Genomic DNA, 19,700 nt, shown 5'->3' with positions numbered 1-19,700 from the left:
CCCCTTCTCACCTAAAAAAATGTTTGGCATCTCAGTGCTGCAAGGCAGTCCTCTCTTCCTCAAATGTTAATAATGTCAAATACAGAGTTTTCCCACAAAAAAGACGGCACAGGTGGTCAAACACAATTGCTGTTAGTAATCCCTAAACTTGTTTTCCTGGAGAGTATCACTTATAAAAATCCACCATCATAAACCAGATACTCTAGTCTTTTAAAGCACACATAGACCTCTCTGAAAAAAGCCACCATAGATTTTGCCACTGACATTTTCCTGCTCATCTTTGCTGTATCCCTGTATTATCTAAAAATGCAAGATTTGGCTTGCATTAGGAGTTACAACAAATAATTTTACTGCAAGAAAGCCAAGTAAAAATAAAATTGTGTGGACTTTGTTGATTTATGTTTTTTTCAAATGGGAGCCATGGAAAAGAAGGAGGAAGCATTAATTAGGAGAGTTCCCTGATTATGCTTAAAATGCTCTTCTGACCCAACCTAAAGAGGAGCTGTAGTATACATACCAAACCACAACACATGGTGGCATTCTATATAATGCAACAGAGGGTGGTTTGTACTTTATCACTGAATTGTAGGTATTTGCCATGTTTCAAGTGATACTTAAGATTTTTCACTCTTCACAATATAATAATTTTGTTATAAAAACGTGTTTCCTGAGGACATAGAGTAAGTCTTACCATTTCTGAATGCTGCTTAATACCACAAAATTTTTTTAAAAATTAGAGAAGTCACGGCAACACCATTTTACTCCTTTTATTTCTAGGGTTCTAATACAAAGTACTGGATAGAATGCAATCACCTCGGTACCACTTTTCTCCATTGACTCCTGGTCATCTACCCTGAAGAAGAGCTAACCTGCAAAACCTGCTGGTCTGCAGGGCAAGGCCCTGGCTGGGAACGGGCAACAGGCACCTGGGTACCCACAGGGATGCCGAGAAGCTCTCCCCCAGCTGCCGGATGTGCCTCACCTCTCACTGTGCGCTGACTGGGAACTCACCGAGCAGCGGGGGGAACCCCTTCACTACAGCCAGGCTGCACCTGCACATTGGTGGCTCAGGGAAGGGGCTGGCGACCGACGGCCCCCGGACACCGGACACCCAGAGCGCCGTGCGCTCTTTGTCCTTCAGAGAGAAACACAGGCGAGACGGGGAGGTGCGGGGCGGCGGGCAGGGCTCCCCGAGGGGCTTGCTGCACCTGTCGTGACCCACACCGGAGCCCCGGAGCCGCCAGCCGGGCAGCCAGGCAGGCCCCGGGGGTCCCGACCGAAGGTCCGCAGGCTGCAGCCCGCGAGCCCTCCCCCGCTGCCGGGGAGCCGGGAGCCGCGGGCGGGCAGGACCCGGGGCGGCGCCCGGCCCGGGAAGTTTCTCGCCACAGGTTGCCCCCTCCCGCCCGCCCCCCGGGAGCCGCGGGCGGGCCCGGCCACAGGGACGCACCTTGGCGCCGCAACCGCCGCTTCTTGAGCCCGAAGATGCGGACCTTGGAGAAGATGTCCACCAGGTTGCCATTGCAGAGCCCGCGGTTCTTGTTGGGGCTGTTCCGCCTCCTGCTGGCCGAGGGCCGGTCCCAGTGCTGCTCCCTCGCCTGCCGCTTCTGGCGGATCAAGCCGCTGGCGATGGCCGCTGCCATGGCTGCTCGCCGGCTCGCCCACGCCGGGCAGGGAGGAGGGAGGCGGCGAGGTGCTCAGCCCCGGCGGGATCCCATCCCCGGGGGCGAGGGCGAGCGGGAGCCTCCTCCGGCCCCAGGCGCGGCTGCGGAGGGGCACCCGCACCGTGCGGCCGGCGGGAGCTGCCGCCGCCAAGGGTCACCGCATGGGTGCCCCGCCGTCCCCCCCCGCCGTGTCCCGGCGCAGGGGCTCCTGCTCGGGCGGGCGTCTGCCGGCGGGCTGGCGGAGCGAGCGGGACTCGGGGCAGAGCCGCGCCCGGTCGGCTCCGGTCGGGTCGGGTCGATCGGGTCGGGTCGGGTCCGCCCGACAGCGTCGCCTCCCGGGGCTGCCCCTCAGCCCCGAGCCGCCGCCCGCTCGCCCGGCGCTGCCATCGCCACGGCCGGGGCGGCTACCGCCGCCTCTTCCCGGCTCCCGCCTGATGATTGCCAAGTGCTTCAGAAATCAGCATCTGGAGAGAGCAATCTTCTTCTCCGGCGAGAGCTGTAATCACGGCTCCTCGGTCCCACCCCGCTCCAGCCTCCCCTACACACGCACACACACACACACACACACACACACACACACACACACACACACAGGCACGCACCGCTGGAGCTTTTTTTTTGTTCTCCCCAAGGCGAGGGGCGGCGAGGGTGCAAGCAGTGGAGGAGGGGGAATGGGGAAAGACAGAAGAAAAAAGCACAGAGGGAGAGAGGCGGAGGGACGGGGTGATGCTGATGTGGTTTTCTGGTGGGAACCGGGAGGTTCCCGGAGGATCTGCCGCCAGCTGCCTCTGCCCCCCGTTAGGTTTCCGGGTGGCTTCGTGCGGGGCTCCCTTCCCGGGAAAGAAGGAGGGCTCTGCGAGCTGCCAGAGGGGCGTATGGCCCTCCCCGTTCTCCTTCGCCCGCCCCGGCACACCGAGGATCCCTCGCACGCACCCTCTCTCCAGCTCCCCGGCAGCGGCACCCTGCCGGCCGCCCCCCGCCTCCAGCGGTGACACCGGCACCTGTCCCCGTCCCCAGGCGGGGAAGCCGGGAGGCTGGGCAGGCGGGACACCGCGGAAGCCGGGAGGCAGGGCGGGCGGGACACCGCGGAAGCCGGGAGGCAGGGCAGGCGGGCGGGCGAGGGACACCGCGCTCCGCCAAGGACACCCTGCCCCGCGCAGTGCCCCCGCCCGACCGCCGCTCCTCGGCCCCCATGCAGGAACGGACCGAGCAGGAGGGAACTCTGGGGGGAGACGCGGTTCTGCTTCATGGGAAGGTTTTGGAGCCGTGAGCTGAGGGGCTGAGGGGACCTTCAACTCAAATATCAAAGGGATTGCATGGGGCACCCACAAACAGCCACAGCAGGTGGATTTACTAATCCCCACCACCGTGTAAAATTAGAGGATATGTCTTGGTGCACTTAAGGAAGCACCAGCCAAGCTCACTAGACACAGAAAACCTAAGAAGTATCTGCCCCGAGAAGTTCATAAGGCACTGCAAATAGTAAATACCATGTAATATAAGACATCCCACTTATTTCCTTTCATCTTTTCCTGTTGGCTCGTCTCTCTTTTCAAATAATGGCCCAAAGTTTTTTGGATTTACTTTCTGCAAGCCTAACAGTTAAACTTCCTGAAGTTTTAGCTAGCCAGAGGAAACTAGAGAAAGAAAACAAGCAGCTACACAGAAAAATATTGTTAGCCTATAAAGAAGGGAAGATGCTTGCACATGCAATTATCATGTATTATCTATTTTTATATTGTTTTCACAGTGCTCTAATCTCTTATTAGATGGTTTTGAGGGTTATTTGTTTTGCTTTGGTGCTTTGGTGCTTGTTTTGTTTTTGTTTTGTTTTTTTTTTTGTTTTTGTGGTTGTTTTTTGGGGTTTTTTAACGGGCTTGAAAGTGTAAATATTCATCCAGAAAAATTCACTCTTTTGCAACACAGAACCAAGAACAGGTTCTTGTTTCAGCAGAGGCTTCAGCTTCTTTGATATTGACCATTTTTCCCCCTAAATCCTTTAATCTACAAAGCGCTATTTTTATACAGAGGGCAAAAGTGTATGGTGGGAACTCCAGTATACAGGGATTTTGTATTAATACTAGACCAACTAGGAACAGAACATGCACAATCGGATCTGGATAATACATTTTAATTCTATTTAAAAGTGTCTCTAAAGAGATTCAGCTAAGACTCATTGGATTTTCTATCTGGCAATTTTTACAGAGCAGCAATTTCCTTACAACAGTTACAATTGCCTTAACTAATGCAATTAGACAGAGAGGTGGTTATTAAAAAATAAAATTAAATTTCAGTGTAGTATTTTTGCATACTGCCTTCTTTTTCCTTCCTCCTCAAAAATGGACAAGACACGGAGTGGTGTTCCTTCAGACCCCTCAAGAGGGAAGCGCTCCCCTGAGTGCTGCCCCAGTGGGGCTGCCCGCTCCCGGTCCCGGTCCCGGTCCCGGTGTGTCTCTGCCTGCAGCACCATGGACAGCGGAGCGGCGGTGGCCGCGCACCGCTCAGGGACACCCTGTCCCCGCCCGGGGAGCTGGCAGGACACAGCCCAAAGTCAGCTCGACTTGGCTGCTGGCTCCAAACAAAGGAATGAATGAGAGGGAGTAGAGTGAAACAGAGGCCAGCCACCCACTATCTCTCATTTTCTCAGGAATGCAGAGGTATAATACATACATACAACACTAAAATTTGCATGAGAAACTCTCTCCAAAAGGGTGTGGGTCCCAAGTTCCTCTTTATAGCATCAGATGATGCTGTGCATCATATACTATCTACTACTATTGTTCCTTTCTATATTCTCCTTCAAATCCTGGGCCTTTGCCAAAACACTGACATTTCTCAACCACATGATGCTCGGGGTGATGGCAAAGAAAAGCAAGAGAGAGGGTGAAAACAGGCGGTATGCCTATAGACAAAGAGAAAATGTGTTTCTTACTCCAGAGATTAAAAAGAAAAAGAAAAAAAGAAAAGCTTTGTACTCACATCTCAGAAATGCAGAGCAGTTGTTTACATCTTGGGGTTTTACAAAGAAAACTCAAGAGAGCCATCTGGTGTCCTAACCTGTGATAAAATGTGTGCAATTCTAGTCAAAGTGAAGAGTCTGCTAACAGATGGATTGCACAAGTATGAACATATCAGATACCTTAAAAACTGGGAACTGTATGAGTATATGCATTTAGGGCAAAAATTTAGGATATATCTATACCTAGATATATCCTAGGTATGACATTTTCTACATCAAAACAGAGTTTTATCTCTGATTAACAAAACTTTGGATATGAAAACAAATTATTAAAAGGCAAAGAGGGGGAGAAAAGGCCTTCAGTGCTTTCTACTCTCCCATCTATTAATTTCTAACTGGTATTTTATTATGGATTTCAAAAGTTTTCTAAACAAAAACATTATAGAATCTATAAAATTGCTTTCTTTGATGAATTTTGTAGTAAAAAATTAAATGTATATAAAGTGTGTATAAAACACTTGGTTTTTTATATGTTAGGGGATGAAACATTATTATTCCTTTTTTTTAATGTATTACCGAGAAGAAACCATATTCCATTTCAGCTAATTTAATATGTAAATTTCAATGTGACCTTTTTAGGCATGAAAGTTCAATACAAAAATATACACTATTGTTGTTTGCATATGTGAACGTACTAGAGATACATAAAATGCTTTTATAAGAAATTCAATTAGGAAAAATGGTATTTAATGCTTTATAGTCTAATCTGCCTAGATCCATAAGCTACAAAATGTATAGAACTTAAAATGTCATCTTTACACATTATGGGCTTTGGGTTTTTTTCTTTTTTATTTGTTTATTTTAACCTATTATATGTTTTGCAATAACTTGGATAATGTTACAAGCTGCAGAGTAATGCAGTTCAATGCAGCCATGAAAGCTCTACAGAGATTTACCTTTCATAAACCATTTCAATATAAACTAAAATATCTTCTACAAGTATGCAGTCATGTGCACACACTCCACCCAAATTTTCTCCTCTCAGATATCCTGAAACCACTCTTGATATCAAAACCAAAACAAAATAAATCAAATAAAGCCCAAATATCTTACAAGCATATATTTTCTACAAGTGCAAAATGTCAGATTATTACATTACTAATAAACATGTTTAAGTTTCATGAGCTATGGTGAAATTTTTACTGCACTTGCCTGCAAAGAGTAGGGCACACAGAGTTCAGTTGTCCAGTTAAATACACTGGAAGATGATGAGGTAAAAGTCAGCTTACATTCTGGAAGTCATTAATAAAGTATAGTGAATCTAGATGTTCTTTCAGACTCTACAGAGTTTTGTGTCTTTGCAAATGTTTGGTTTTTTTCCTTTGGAAGATGTTGTGTTCTATAGTAGCACAAGTACTAGCACCTTACTCCTTATACCATTCAAAATAGAAAGGATAGTCTAGGGGTAAAAAGTACCAACTTAGGCCTAACAACTGAAAGGCATGCATAAAAGTACATCTAAACCACTGGGAAAATGTATTATTCCAAGAAGAGACATTTCAGGAATGGAGAAATTACTTGTTTCTAAAAAGTGATGAATTTATTTAATCACCCTTGTGGTGCTTCTGATCAGACTGATTGCCAAATTACTGTTTCCAGCTGAAGTTGTAATTCTGATTTGTTGCTTCTGACAAAAAAAAATTATTGAAGATTGCTGGTAGTTTAGGTGGACCATAATTAAAGTGCCTAAATTCAATGTACGTACTAAGACCCCTCCACTCCCTCAAATATCATAAGAAAATGTGATACAGTCCTACAACTAGAACTATTCATGTAATTGCAAACTGATATCTTCCCAAGGCACACAGTGTGTACGTACAGGAGGGATGGGTGTTGGTAAGCAACAGTAACTTTCAATTCTTGATTTAAATGTCTTGGGGGAAAAAGATGGAGCAAGAGAAGTAATGACTTGAACAAGGTGAAACATAATCTATGGCTTACTCTATAGGTTGGTAAGTGTTTAATTGTACAAAACTGAACAAGCTAGAAAAAAGGTTTGTCAACTTAAAAGATCACATCTTTCATGAGCAGACCAGTATGAACATATTAAAACATAGATAATAATTCCTTTTTCAGATAGCTTATATGCATTCCATGTTTATAAGAAGACTAGTACAGTATGTTTGTACAATGAGCTGTTAACAGTTTAAATTAGGTCAGTTTTATATGTTCTTGTCTATTGATCTGTATATAATTCTCCTTATAAGTTATTGTTAATTTCCCAAAAGGCAATGTACTATGAAGCACTGAAATTTAAAATCCTTAACACCCTGAACACTTGAGTGATAAGACTTTGATAAGACTTTGAAGATAAGACTCATTGATAAGACTTTAAAGAACATTGGGAACAAAATTTGTTTAACATGATAATATGTTTCACAGAATTTGGATTTCTATCATTTCACACTTCTTTGTGTCAAAAGCACTCAGCTTTCAGTCTTGGCATTCACAAGGTACTTGAGGAGCCAAAATCATACCTATAAAAATTTACTAAATACATAGAAGGTCCTATGGAGTGACTTGTTTAAATAAATCAGGTGAATCTGTTTAGTTAAGACAAAAGTAAGCTTCCAATATATTGTTCGAAGGACTGCACATATTTTAACCAGCTTCTTCACAGGATTTGGCTTATGTATCCAACTCATAAGAAAAAACATTAAAACATGATTCCTGTATATGCAAGAATAAATTAATGCACCATGCAAGGCAGTCTAGCATTAGATGACTGGTTATGCAGAGAACTATCAAAACATTCTATTCAAGTACATAACACTATTCAAATGCATAACACCTACAATGCTGCCTATAGCAGCTCAGGTGCAATATTTCTTCTGCATTCACCATTCACTTCTTTCACATATTACATTCATTTCTTTCACATATTTCCTGAGATACATCCATAACTCAAAGGACTAAGTACCTCTAGACTAGATATTGACTTATTCTTTAGACATTACATGATTCTTAGATTTCTTTTACTTTTGCTTTTGTTTTACTTTGCTGTCTCCCTTTCCTTTCCAATGCTAAATTGCATGGATTATCCTGTAGTAATGAGGACTATTCTTATGAATAGTCCTGTGTCTAGTAAAATATCTGCTTCAATTCAGAGTTTCATTTTTTATTCCATGGGCTAACTCTTCATCCTTCAACAGGGGGAAAAAGGTGGATGAAGATTCTTAATGCTATTTTTAACAATTGATCTTTTGGCCAGATAAGATGTATGATTACAGCTGCTAACTTCTAGCAAAGCTCCTGTGACATCTTTCATGACCCTTTCTGTTTTTCACTCTATCTTTCCTCTACTTCTGATACCACTTCTTTTGAGACCATGTGAACAAAAGAAACCAGCTGGGTTGACAGGAGTATCTGCACACCACAGAGATCATATAAGGGTCACCAAAACAGCTCACCTAGACCCAAAACTTAAACCCAGTAAGTCTCTTTTAAACAATTAATGACAACAGTGAGGAAGAAAAAATAAAAAAATAATCAAGACCATTTTCAGTATATAATCCGAAAAAGTAATTAAAAATCAAATACTTTGTGGTTTCTGCAGTGACATATATAATATTTTATCTTTAAAAATGAAATAATCTCTTCAAAGAGAGGTTTGTAATAACTAATAACAGATACACATTACCATTAATTTTGTTCTTACTAAAGCTAATAGCAGATCTGCCACAAGACTGCTTCAAACAAGGCTCTGGTGACACACGCCAGAAAAAGGACTTTCATTAAAGAAAAACAAACACAAACACAAACAGCACCGCCCCCCCTGCCCTCCCCATCTTTGGTCCACACAGCTGCAGAGAGCAGTTTAAGATTTAGAGGCCTAAAAACAGCATGGAGAGCTTCTTCATTAATATGCACAGCTTAAGCCAACATCTGTTGTGTTTACTTATCTAGCCACAGCAGGACTTGTCTGCTTGGCCTGACTTCTGGAACATGCAACAGACTTTGCTGTTATTCTCTCAAGTAACTGAGTAACTGAAAGTCCCTGTAAGGTGAGTCTGCTTAATTTTGTTCTACAGAAACAAAGGAAACACTGTCCCTAAGAAATTCATTCTCTACAGTGAATTGGCTCTGGAGTCAGTACAGCTGGCAGAGCATGTAAGCTGCTCTACCTGTTTCATGCTACTCTCCAGTGAGGATTTCCTGCACCTAGAACATATTTGTAAATGGATTTCTTGCTTTCCCTGGAACCAGTATGAAAATACTCATATATGACAATATGAGAAAAAAATGTGCAGTACTTCTGAACCCTTAGAACAAGGAAGATGTTGGATTTTGACCATCTCACAGAGATCCAGGAGAAAAAGCACTTTATATGCATTAAAATAAAATACTGAACAGAAAATATAGTATGAGCGGAGATGTACATAAATTGCTATCTTGAGAAGCAGAAGAATGATTCCCTCAAAATGCATCTAATAATCTTTTAAGTATAAAAAGTGATTTTTACCAGTGACAGGAGGAGCTGCAGCATGTCTGCCCATGCACATGAATGCACACATGCACACACAAAAACATCCAGAACAACACTTTGTTTCTTGGAAGAAAGCATGAAAATTACTCCCTGGCAAATAATCTAGGAAAAAATGGTCTTATTTTCTGCTATGTGACCTAGAATTGACAGTGTGATTAATTTCACAAAATAACTTTCAGATAGTCATCTTTGTTTGCAATTATTCTACTTTTGATTAACTTTTGAATAACTTTGGATTTGCAATCCCTTTGATACTATTTTAAAGACATTTACAAGGAAAAAAAACCCCAAAAATAAAAATAGCATCCCATTTTTTTCTTGTTCAAGAGGGAAGGTCATACAGTATTTCTCTGGGTACTGAAGGGAGAAAATATAAATAAAGAGCAATTTTGGTTAATACCATGTTCATCTAAAGGGTAAGCCTTGATTCCCTCTCAAGTCTAATCAAATAGACATGACCCTTCCTTTGGGGTTCAGACATAACCAATGAAAAAAGTCCCATACTCTGTTTCCCTGTTCCCCTTTCCAAACAAACAGAAAATTCAGTGCATTGTCTAATACTTTCATTGAATGCAATAAATTGATGACTGATATAAATCTCTGAATAACAAGTATGGCTAGCTTCTTTTCAGTTAATCTAGATTTTTAGAAGTATCTGACAAGCTAATATAGTTTATATTAGCATAGGAACAGATTTTTCCTTTCTCCCCCTCAATGTTTGTTTCACTCTATATTATTTTCTTTCACTGAAAGATTTCCTTTGCATTGACACACTACTGTTAAGAAAAAGATGCAAACAAATATTATCTATTACAAAAAAAAAAAAAAAAGCCAGGAGGAAACTTTTCAGATTTCACCCATCTCTTCTCTCTTTGATAATCAGTTTAATTCAGCTCTAGCTTCATCAACAGCAGGGGTACTTGCTGTATCAGCATTTCCATTTTACTTCCTCCAAAAGAGAAACATTTATTTCTTCTACACTTTTTTTATGTCTTTAAAAAAACCTAACAAAATCAGTAAAGAATGCTTTGACCTAAGGAGAAAAAAAGGAACTTAAGAACTTCTGCTTACCCATCTTGTTACTTATACGACCATCAAGATCATATCAAAACATCAAGACAAATTTCACAGACTTTTGCTATCTTTTTATTTATTTTGTATGATGATGATGCTAGATATAATATAATGAATACTAGAATTATTTTTAAATCCTGAAAAAACTGGAGTCCCTGCTTATGTTACTGTGGTGATATTCCTGGCTATTAGTTCAAATACCATAGTATTTATTATTAGTGGTAATAGCATGAATACTTCTAATATAGTGACCTTATTTTACAACCCAGTCTTACAGAGTCAATACAAAATATCTGACATTTAAGACTTAACTCATCAAAACCTTTTAACATCATATCTCTCTAAAGTGCAGTGCAATTATCTGATTTGCCAGCAGTGGACACTGTTTGTCTAGTTATTCACAGATATATTGACTGAGGAATATCTTGCAACACATACTGGCATATTTTTCTTTAATTCCTTGCACTGCAAGTAATTAAAAAAAAAAAAAAAAAAGGAGTTATTTGTACCAGACATCAGCTAAGTAAAAGTTGTGTGGTAGAAATATTTTTCAACATCTGTGTAATAGCATACTGAACCTTTAAAAAAAAGAAAAACGTTAAGTAACTTTAGGAGAAATAAATATAGAATTATTCACATGGGGTTGGTTTCTACCTTAATCATAATAATTTCAAGTTGTAGAAGATGTTCTGATGTGAAAAATTAACAATTATTTGCTTGTATTTTTCATAGAGTGATGTTTATGAGACAAACTCTACAGGCTTTGCATTTTTCTATAAAATTCTTGCAAATAATGACATGAGCAAGCTAAAAATTCTAAGAAGAATATTTACTTTAGTTTCCTCTACCATTTGTTGAATAACACAATTGTTCAAGATCTTTACCCCTGATATTTTTACAGGAGCTTTGACGTTAAGCTGAAAAGTAGGGTTTTTTTTAGGATGAAAGAATAGATAGCTATAAGACCAACACAAAGAGTTGCAAAAGGTTTAGTAGAAATCAGCCTAGCTAGCTGGAAGACAGTTTCCATTCATCTTAAAAATAGAAAGTAAGTATTAGCATTTTTAAAAAGCCATGCACAGGTTTAATCACATATAATATTATCTTAGGCACTATTAAAAAAGTTACAGCAATCACCTACTTATCTCATTATTCAAATGATTCATTAGGCTTCTCCTAAAATGCCTATCAGTCTAACACTTAAATAAATGCAGTTCTCATGTAAGAATGTCCAGTATCTTAATAGTATAATTAGCTCATTTTCTGCCTAATGCAGCTGAAGCCTCATAAACAGGGCCCAACAGTCTGCTGCCACTATGTGTACACAGGACACCCACAGAAGCTATCAGAACTATGCTTTTTGTCATATGAAAAGTCAATTGTATTCAGTGGCAGTGATGCCTTAAGTTTTAGCCTTCATCTTTTCCAGATTCTGTACTGCATTAGTATATAACTCTGAACTTCATATAAAGTATTAGAAAGTTATCTTCACAGTTTATTCAGACAAAACAATCCTTTTCTAGCCTGAGAACCAAAGAACCACTGCAGCTTCAGGCCCAAAAAGTATAAACAGGAATTGAGGAGAGCAATCTGGGATGATGGGACTTCATAACCTCAAGCTGTAATTGGACAATTTGCCCCAATATGTAAATGGACCCAAACTTTTAAAAGAGTGAAAACTTGTGACCCAGCATCCATCTTGGGTACAGCCACAGCCAGGCCCTTGTCCTACCCAAGTTGTATCCGTTGAAGGCCTTTAAATAAATACCTACTTTATTCCTTTAACTCTGTCTACCCTCTGCTCTAGGCAGCCTCTCAAGGCATCAGTAGGATCATTTGAGATCTGCCTAAGGCTATTGTGAAATTGCCTCCCAGAAAGCTGGGAACCTCAGACATATTGGTGTGAGGTCTAGCTTCTAGCAGACTGTGTTCCAATTTCTGAGAATCTGGAGTATCCACTCGGTCAATGACTTTTTCAGTATTTTATTTTATGTATAAAAATGGCTTAGAAGCCATCAGTCAGTCCATGAACAGGCAAAACAAAAATACTTGGACTAGAGTCAGAGACTGCTGAAACTTCCTTCCAGCCACATCAACTCTTCAACCTGCTCAGTCTTTGACACTGGTAAGCAAAACACTGTCCCTGCCCAAATCCCACTTTTCCCAAGCAATCTACCTTAAAACTGAACTCACTACTGGTGGACAAGGTTTCTCTTCAAACTCAATCCCCTGGGACATATTTATTACCAAAAATCTGTAAGCATCCCTTGCATTGCCTTTATGTGTTCAGGTAGGTCTTGTATTTACAGACACAAACTTAAATTAAAATTTATCCCAAGTCTCAGGGCTTTTTTTACTTATTTCCAGACTTAGTTTAAACTCTATGGAAACTTGATTTAGCTACAGATGTAGGGAGGAAGAGCTAAATTAATACCAGGAAACAGCTTGATGAGTGGAAGCTCTCTTTGATGAAATCCAAACTGTGCTCTGTAAATAATAAGTGAGAGGTTCTGGCTATGCTAGACTGACAAGGAAGAACAGAAGTCATTAGAAATAGAACAATCTGGCAGCCAGATTGCTCTGAACCTTAGGTCCTTTGCTAATATTCTCTCTCTAGAGACAAAGCCATCCTTTCTGGGCCTTAAAGCTCAAAGACAAACAATGTACATGTAATTTTTTATTGTGAAGAAAGGAGGAAAGTTTAAAGTTATGGTTGCAGTTTTACACATGTGGAATAGGGTACTATACCACTCTCTAAGTATCAGGCATATAAGTACGTTTTTGGTGATTTTGTTTACTATTGTGTCATACAATATAACAGTGCTTTGATGCTACTCAAAATTTTTAAATTAACTGCTAAAACCTTGGATACAGGCAGATCAACTTTGCATTGAATCAATTTTTAAAAAAAAAAATGACCAACAGCGGCAGACCTGGATCTGAACAGCATACAGGTATTTCTAAATCTAATGGTTTTCTTTTTCCCAAGACAGAAAAACACTTCTGTTTTACAACAACTGAAAATGTATGCAAAAAAAGGATTAAAAATATTTTATCTGATAAGGTGCCTGAGCACAATTTATTTCTGGAATTATTTATGATTATAAGTCATCACATTTAAAAATGTGGAGCTCTTAGCAATTTAAACCTTGACTGCTTCTTACATGCTTCACAAGACATGGGATTTTCTGAAGCACAGATAATCTTTACCACTTCCAGTATATTTTCAAAATATTATTTTCTGATGCCCTTGATTTATGACCCACAACATTCAAACTTTCCCTCTACAAGGAGGTGATCTATCAATGGTCTACACAGGCTCAAATATGATTATCAGCAGTTGCCTGACAAAGCTTAAGCAACTTAGGTCTCAGACTCAAAAAGTTTCTCCAAAGATCATCACAGGACAAAATTTCTTATATTTTTACCTAAAATATTTATTTAATGATTATGCTTTATAAAGGCATAGATTTATATATAAAAATAAACACACAGCAACGCACAATTTGCCCACTGCCAAAGATGAAATGTAAGACTGAGTCTAGAAAACAAAACTTCAAAGGGCCTGCCAGGAGTGAATCTAAATGAAAAGATAGGTGCAAGATGGAAGGGCATAAGAAAATGTGTCTTGAAAAGTCCTCAGAATTTTTTTACAAGGATAAAGGAATTAAGGTTTGAGACATGTACACTGACACATGTGAAAACACAAATGAGAGACTAAAAAAAATATAAACAAAGATGCTGTTCAAAGAAATCTGTGACCAATTTAGTGATCTAAGCAAATTTCAAATCTATCATTACTAAATTAAGACTATTTTCTTTATTCCAAGTATTCAAGAAAACAAATGAAGCTACAGAAAAGCCTTTTTGAACTGAAAGAACAAATCTCTTTTGCAGACTGAAATATGAATTGGCCATTTTTTTCTATAAAAAATAATAGTAGGTGACAAAAAATTCCAGAAAAATTGTACTTACTTATTTAAAAAAAGAAAAAAATTGAAAGAGTATCATACTCTTACCAATCAACAAACCTGATCTTACTGAAATGGAAATCTATACCATAATTTATGATATGGAGCAAAGTTAGAGCAAATATTTTAACAATTTCAGTCATCACTAATTACTTGACCTTAGACAGAAAGGAACAGTATAATATCTAAGGAAAGATAGAGTGATTATTAATGAAGAAGCCTTGCTGTACCTTTTTCTGATTCTCTCCAAACAAAAACTAGCACCTTTTTTCACAAAAATTAAGACAGACTAGTGGATTTTCTGGGAAAATCTCCTTCATAAGACAGCTAACTTAACATGAATTGTCACAGAGTTTCAGTTAACAGTGGTATTCATCACCCTGCATGTACAATCATTTTTCCAACACAGATTCTAAGGTGCTGAATGAAAGTCTCCATTCCTCTTCCACTGGCCTTAAAAGTAGCTTTTAGATTTAGATTCCTAAGCCTAATTCTAACTCTCTGAAATGTACCTCTGATGCTTCAAACACAATGAAGTATTTAAGTTCCTATAGGGGTTTATACCAGCAAAAAGAAGTTTGAGATAAGCTTTTTAGAAAAAAAATTCCAAAGTTACTTAAAAAGTTATCAGTTTTCTGTAGCTAATAAGTGGCTGTTTGAAAAAGGCTTTCTGTATTCCAGCATAAATTGAAATATCCTGGATTTGCTTTTTTTCCTGCTTAGAGTGCTCAAGCCCATCAGAAATCTTTAGGCCATTTAAATTTTCTCACAAAAGCCAGCAAGGGTGCTAATTAAAAGATTATGTAAAACAGTTAGAATGTGAGGCACTGTAGCAATATAAATTATCAGGGATAAGCCCCTTTCATGCATTCAGTTATACGTGCTGGAACTTTAATATTTTGTATTGTAGCTCTGATCATTTCTCCTGCTTATTCAGTGATGCCTGAACACATCCCAAGACAGATCTTCTTTCTCTTCTGACTATACTTAATCAACATTCTAACACATTAACAAAAATCTGGTGTACATGTACTTCTTTGCACACAGGGGCTCCCACAGTGACCTTAAAGCTGAGAGGAAAGTAACTGCAGATTTATTATCTAGCAAGCAGAAATTAATAGTACTGTGAGCATCTATTCTCTGTGATAAGAGCTGGCTATCTCCTCACTATTTCTCTGCAGATAAGTGGCAAGATACTTGTAAATGCTTCCAGCTTTTGGGCTGAAAGTGAGGAAGGGAAATGAAAGCATTAGATGAAAATCTGGGATGCTCTGTGTTGTAAAGCCCTCCCAGCTTCCAATACATATTCAGAAAAAAAAAAGGAGCATCAGCCATTTTCACACACACTGAGTTTGAAAGAATATTTCCATTTTAAAGCTTCTTACATTAAAATACTATATAATCCATTGGTCTTTTGTAGGAGCTTAATGCTAATTTTGTTCATTGAATGAAGTCAGGTATTAAAAAATATTCTTGATGCAGTTCTGCCATAAAACTAAACACTATGCCTTATTTAGCTAAGACACAATACACAAGTTTATTCATTCTAACCATCAGCACACATTGACATTGCCTTGGGAAAATGAATTTTAACTTCATTTGAATTTAAAGTCAGGCTAGAGATACTGCCCTGCTCTGGGTTGCTCTGCTGCCAGCTAAACACAGAACTACAGGCAAAAAAAGCCCCTCTATTTTTCCAAGATCTCCTTGTGGATACTCAATTTTCAAATGTATATTAATGACAACAAACTGACTTTTTCTCAAATGTATTTTCTCTGTACCTTTTCTCTATTTGGTAGACAGCACCAGTGATCTTCTTGTTTCTCTGTTCCTTTACTTTGTTAACTTTTCATATTGCCACCAAAAATCACAACCTTTGCACATTGCCGAGATTCAGTCTGTGCTATTTTTGAATTGTTAATTACTTTTTTTTTAGCTTCCTGATAATCAAATGTTATTTTCTCCTTTGTGGCAGAGCTTTCCTTTGGAAACCACTGAGGTACCCCCATAGTGTTATACTGCTCTGTGTATGTGGTATCTCCTGTAAGGACTGAGCCTCTATGACAGCTGGGACAAGACGAATCCTGCAGCCCACTGGTGATCTCCATATGCTAAACATTTCTGTTTTCATCACCTATCCATCCCACTAATGGCTTTCTCCCACAATACAAAATATAAGAGGAAATCAGTGCTGCTTCCAGCATAAGAGTATTTGTAAAGTTTTGATGTAGAGCACAAAGCTGTACATCCTTTAACATAAATTAAACTATATAGACTATTTAACTTTAGTATAAATATGGCCATATTCTCAGTGGTGTCCATGTAGTTTTAGTGTTGTGGTAATTACAATTATTAATACAGGAAAAGAAATGAACAGTAGGTAGATTTTAAAAGACAAAAAATAGTTTTTTTCTCTGATAAACTCAATATTACTGTCAATTAGAGGCAATTTCCTTGCCTATCCTCTCCCCAGATAACATGGTAAATAAAGCAACAAACACCCTAAACTACACATTTAGAAAATTAAAATTTTATAAGTAAAAAAAATAAAAAAACAACAAAAAAAAACCCCTAGTATGTATTCTTTAAAAGCCAAAATTATAAAGGATCAGAACAATCTAATTCACTTGTAATGTTGCCTTAACTGATAACTTGACAATTGAAATTACTTGTTATTTTATGACAAATAAACACAAAAGCCAGGTAATACAATCTCATTCAGAAGCTGAACATTAGAGTGACAGAAATGTTGCCCTTTGCCTACTCTCTAACCAGCAGCTGGCACAAAGAGCAACAATAGTGCTTAAGCTCACCCAAAACACATTGTTATATACTACAGTTTCCTCACTACAAGATCAAAGAGAATTCCTTTATTCTTTGTGTAATACTGATTCAACTCAAGCTCCAAACAATGCTAATATTACTCAAATTTTTGAAAACACCCTCATGTTTATTATGACCCCTTAAGAAATCTTCAGCCAATCAAGGAAACATTGTTAAGACAACACTGTGGGAATCTGGAGTGGGAAATTATGCAGAAATGTGTATGTAACACATACAAGCCTTAAGAACTCTTTGAGGATTCAGGTTTGCAGTTGATACAGATTTATAATAACAGAAGATGCAAAGAACTAGACTGAGGTTACCTAAACATCACTAGAAGTTTGAAATTTAGGCTCCCTCTACATGGATCAACTTGTCCAAAGGAGACAAACACCCACCAAGACTTTGGAAAAATCTCACCACCCTCTACTGATTATAAAGAAATCAGTGCTCCTAATAATTAGTTGAAATGTGAGAGGGAAGCATTCAACAGCTTTGGTACAATAGGAACTATTTTTGCATCAGCTTCTTAAAAGGAGCTCTCTGATCTCAATTTGGGTTCAATATCTGTCCCTTTTTCATTGTCCACATCAAGAATTTACAAGCCTATTTTGTCCAACCTGCAGATGGGTTATCTTCACTCTTTCAGTCCTGTGTTTTGCTAACTATTCCTTCTCTTCTTTTCTGGAGATCTCCCCAGGTGTGAGAGAGATACTGCAGAAGTGTTCTTTCTCTGTGCTGAAGACCAGGCTCAGACCAGAATCAGAGAAGACATGAAGCAGGGTGAAGCTGCTTTGCTTTGGAGCACCCGTGTTGCGTCAAGCTGCAGTTGGCATAGTGCCATTTGTGTGCTGAATCACAGAACTGCTCAGGATGGAAAAGACCTTTAAGACCATCAAGCTGGTATGAAACAGGAGAGGGAACACTGATTTGTTTAGCACAGTCAACTTGTCTTTGTGTTTATATGGTCACAAATGTCACAACTTTCTGTAGATACAGTACAAAGATATTCAAATGAAAAGTGCAGAGAGAAATGAAAATTCATTAGCTGCATCTATTTTAGCTCAATAATTTCCCATGGAATCAATGCATTCAAATCTTGCAAGAGTCAGTAGAAAATGTGGACATGCTAGATATATTGTAAGAAGATCTCTGGGATTAAGGGACAATACTAATGATTTATTTTTATTTTATTTTATTCTACTATCCTGAGCAGTAAGAATGATGAATAACCTTGGAGGATTATTATGCTCTTGGTTAATTCAGTAATACTTTTTTAATAACCTGAGTTAATAATCTTTGTGAATCACATGACATCAGATGTGATTCCAGTACTTAACAGTGGCAGAAATTATTGAATGTATTTTCTGTCTCACTACCTTCTGCCTCCAACTTTTTGCCCTCTCTTGCTTTTTCCCTCTACCCACAATCTTTGCCTTTTCCTTCAGAAGTCTAAATCCTGTAAGTTACTCACCTATCTTCTAAGGGACTTTTAGACTAAACACTCTAGAGTAAAGACCTGTCCTACCAATAGGAAATGAAAGCCAGGAAACATCTCTTTCTTCTGTTACAAGGCTACCAAATTACCTGCTGCTCCCTTCTCTTAGAAGGTATTTGCTGCACAGGGTACAGCCTGAACAGAAGAAAGAGATTGTCCCTTCTCATTGTCTGGTTTCTAAACTGCCATTCCCAAACCCCTCCTGTTTGTAAAAGGTGTGTAGCTAAGATCTCTTTATCTATACAGGCATCTATACATTTCTACCTATAGTCCAAAGCAAGTAAATCTATAACAGAAGAGGCTCTTTTAAAAATTATCATGATTTTATTCCGTGATAGCTGTGCACCATGGCAGGAGAAATTAAAAAAATCTAATGTTTAACATAGCAAAGAAAGTTCTGAGCCCAACCTTCAGAAAAGGCTCTGGCTGTGAATACCAAGTTAACAAATACAAACAATTCCAGAGTAGCTTACAGCACTACTGAAGAAAAGAAGTAAAATTTTATTTTGTTAGTAGAGACAAGGAACTACAGATAAAACAAATTTTATTCACAAAATTTTTTTTTGCTTGACAGAGATACTGCCTTTGCACTCAAATGCCAGTAAAATTTCATGTTTAAAAGCCACATGAAAAAATCGACTATATTCATTTTAGTTAAACAAACAAGAATTAAAAGAAAAAAGCTTGAAAGTAACTAGTGCTCAGGGGTGACAACTCTGCAACCTATTACAGGTGGAGTTGACATGGCTTTAAAACTAATTTTAAATTAGATAACAAAAATCAAGGGATCTCGTTTGCTGGTCATTTGTGAAAATCTCAACTCTCCATGCTGCCTATAAAAAGTTTGCAATATCAGCCACTATTTTGAATATCCTAAGATAAATATGTACAATATTTTTGGATGCAGAAGGAATTGTCTTTTTGACATTATTCTTAATTATTGTCTAATTGACATTATTCCCCTGTTGCTGTGGAAAGGTGTTGTTCCTCTGGTTCAAACAAAATTTTATCTGAATGAAGAATTTAATATATTAGCATACAAAAGGATTATATTCTAGTTAGCAGAAAACCAGCAAATCTTTTTTTTTCTTTTTTTGACATAGCCTAAAAGCAAAAGGTGTAAATTCAAGGAATATTGTCAGGTGCCTGTGCTAGAAGCCATTTAATG

The 19,700-nt window shown here is 39.0% G+C and overlaps 1 protein-coding gene across 5 annotated transcripts in view; it reads right to left on the bottom strand.

Annotated features, from left to right (window-relative positions):
* Positions 1-19,700, bottom strand: part of FGF14 (fibroblast growth factor 14) — a 380,035-nt gene that overhangs the window by 121,824 nt on the left and 238,511 nt on the right. For 2 of the 5 annotated variants that reach the window (XM_054654604.2, XM_077173513.1), the window contains exon 1: positions 1,448-1,640. The exons of the other annotated variants lie outside the window; for them this stretch is intronic. In XM_054654604.2, coding sequence (XP_054510579.1) covers positions 1,448-1,640 — 193 coding nt within the window. Of the gene's footprint in view, positions 1-1,447; positions 1,641-19,700 lie in introns of those variants that run through there. 5 annotated transcript variants of the gene reach the window in all.

The sequence above is a fragment of the Agelaius phoeniceus genome, chromosome 2 (assembly GCF_051311805.1).
Source record: "Agelaius phoeniceus isolate bAgePho1 chromosome 2, bAgePho1.hap1, whole genome shotgun sequence".
Lineage (NCBI taxonomy): Eukaryota > Metazoa > Chordata > Aves > Passeriformes > Icteridae > Agelaius > Agelaius phoeniceus.
Note: the sequence above shows the minus strand (reverse complement) of the source record. Positions and strands in the feature narration are given on the sequence as shown.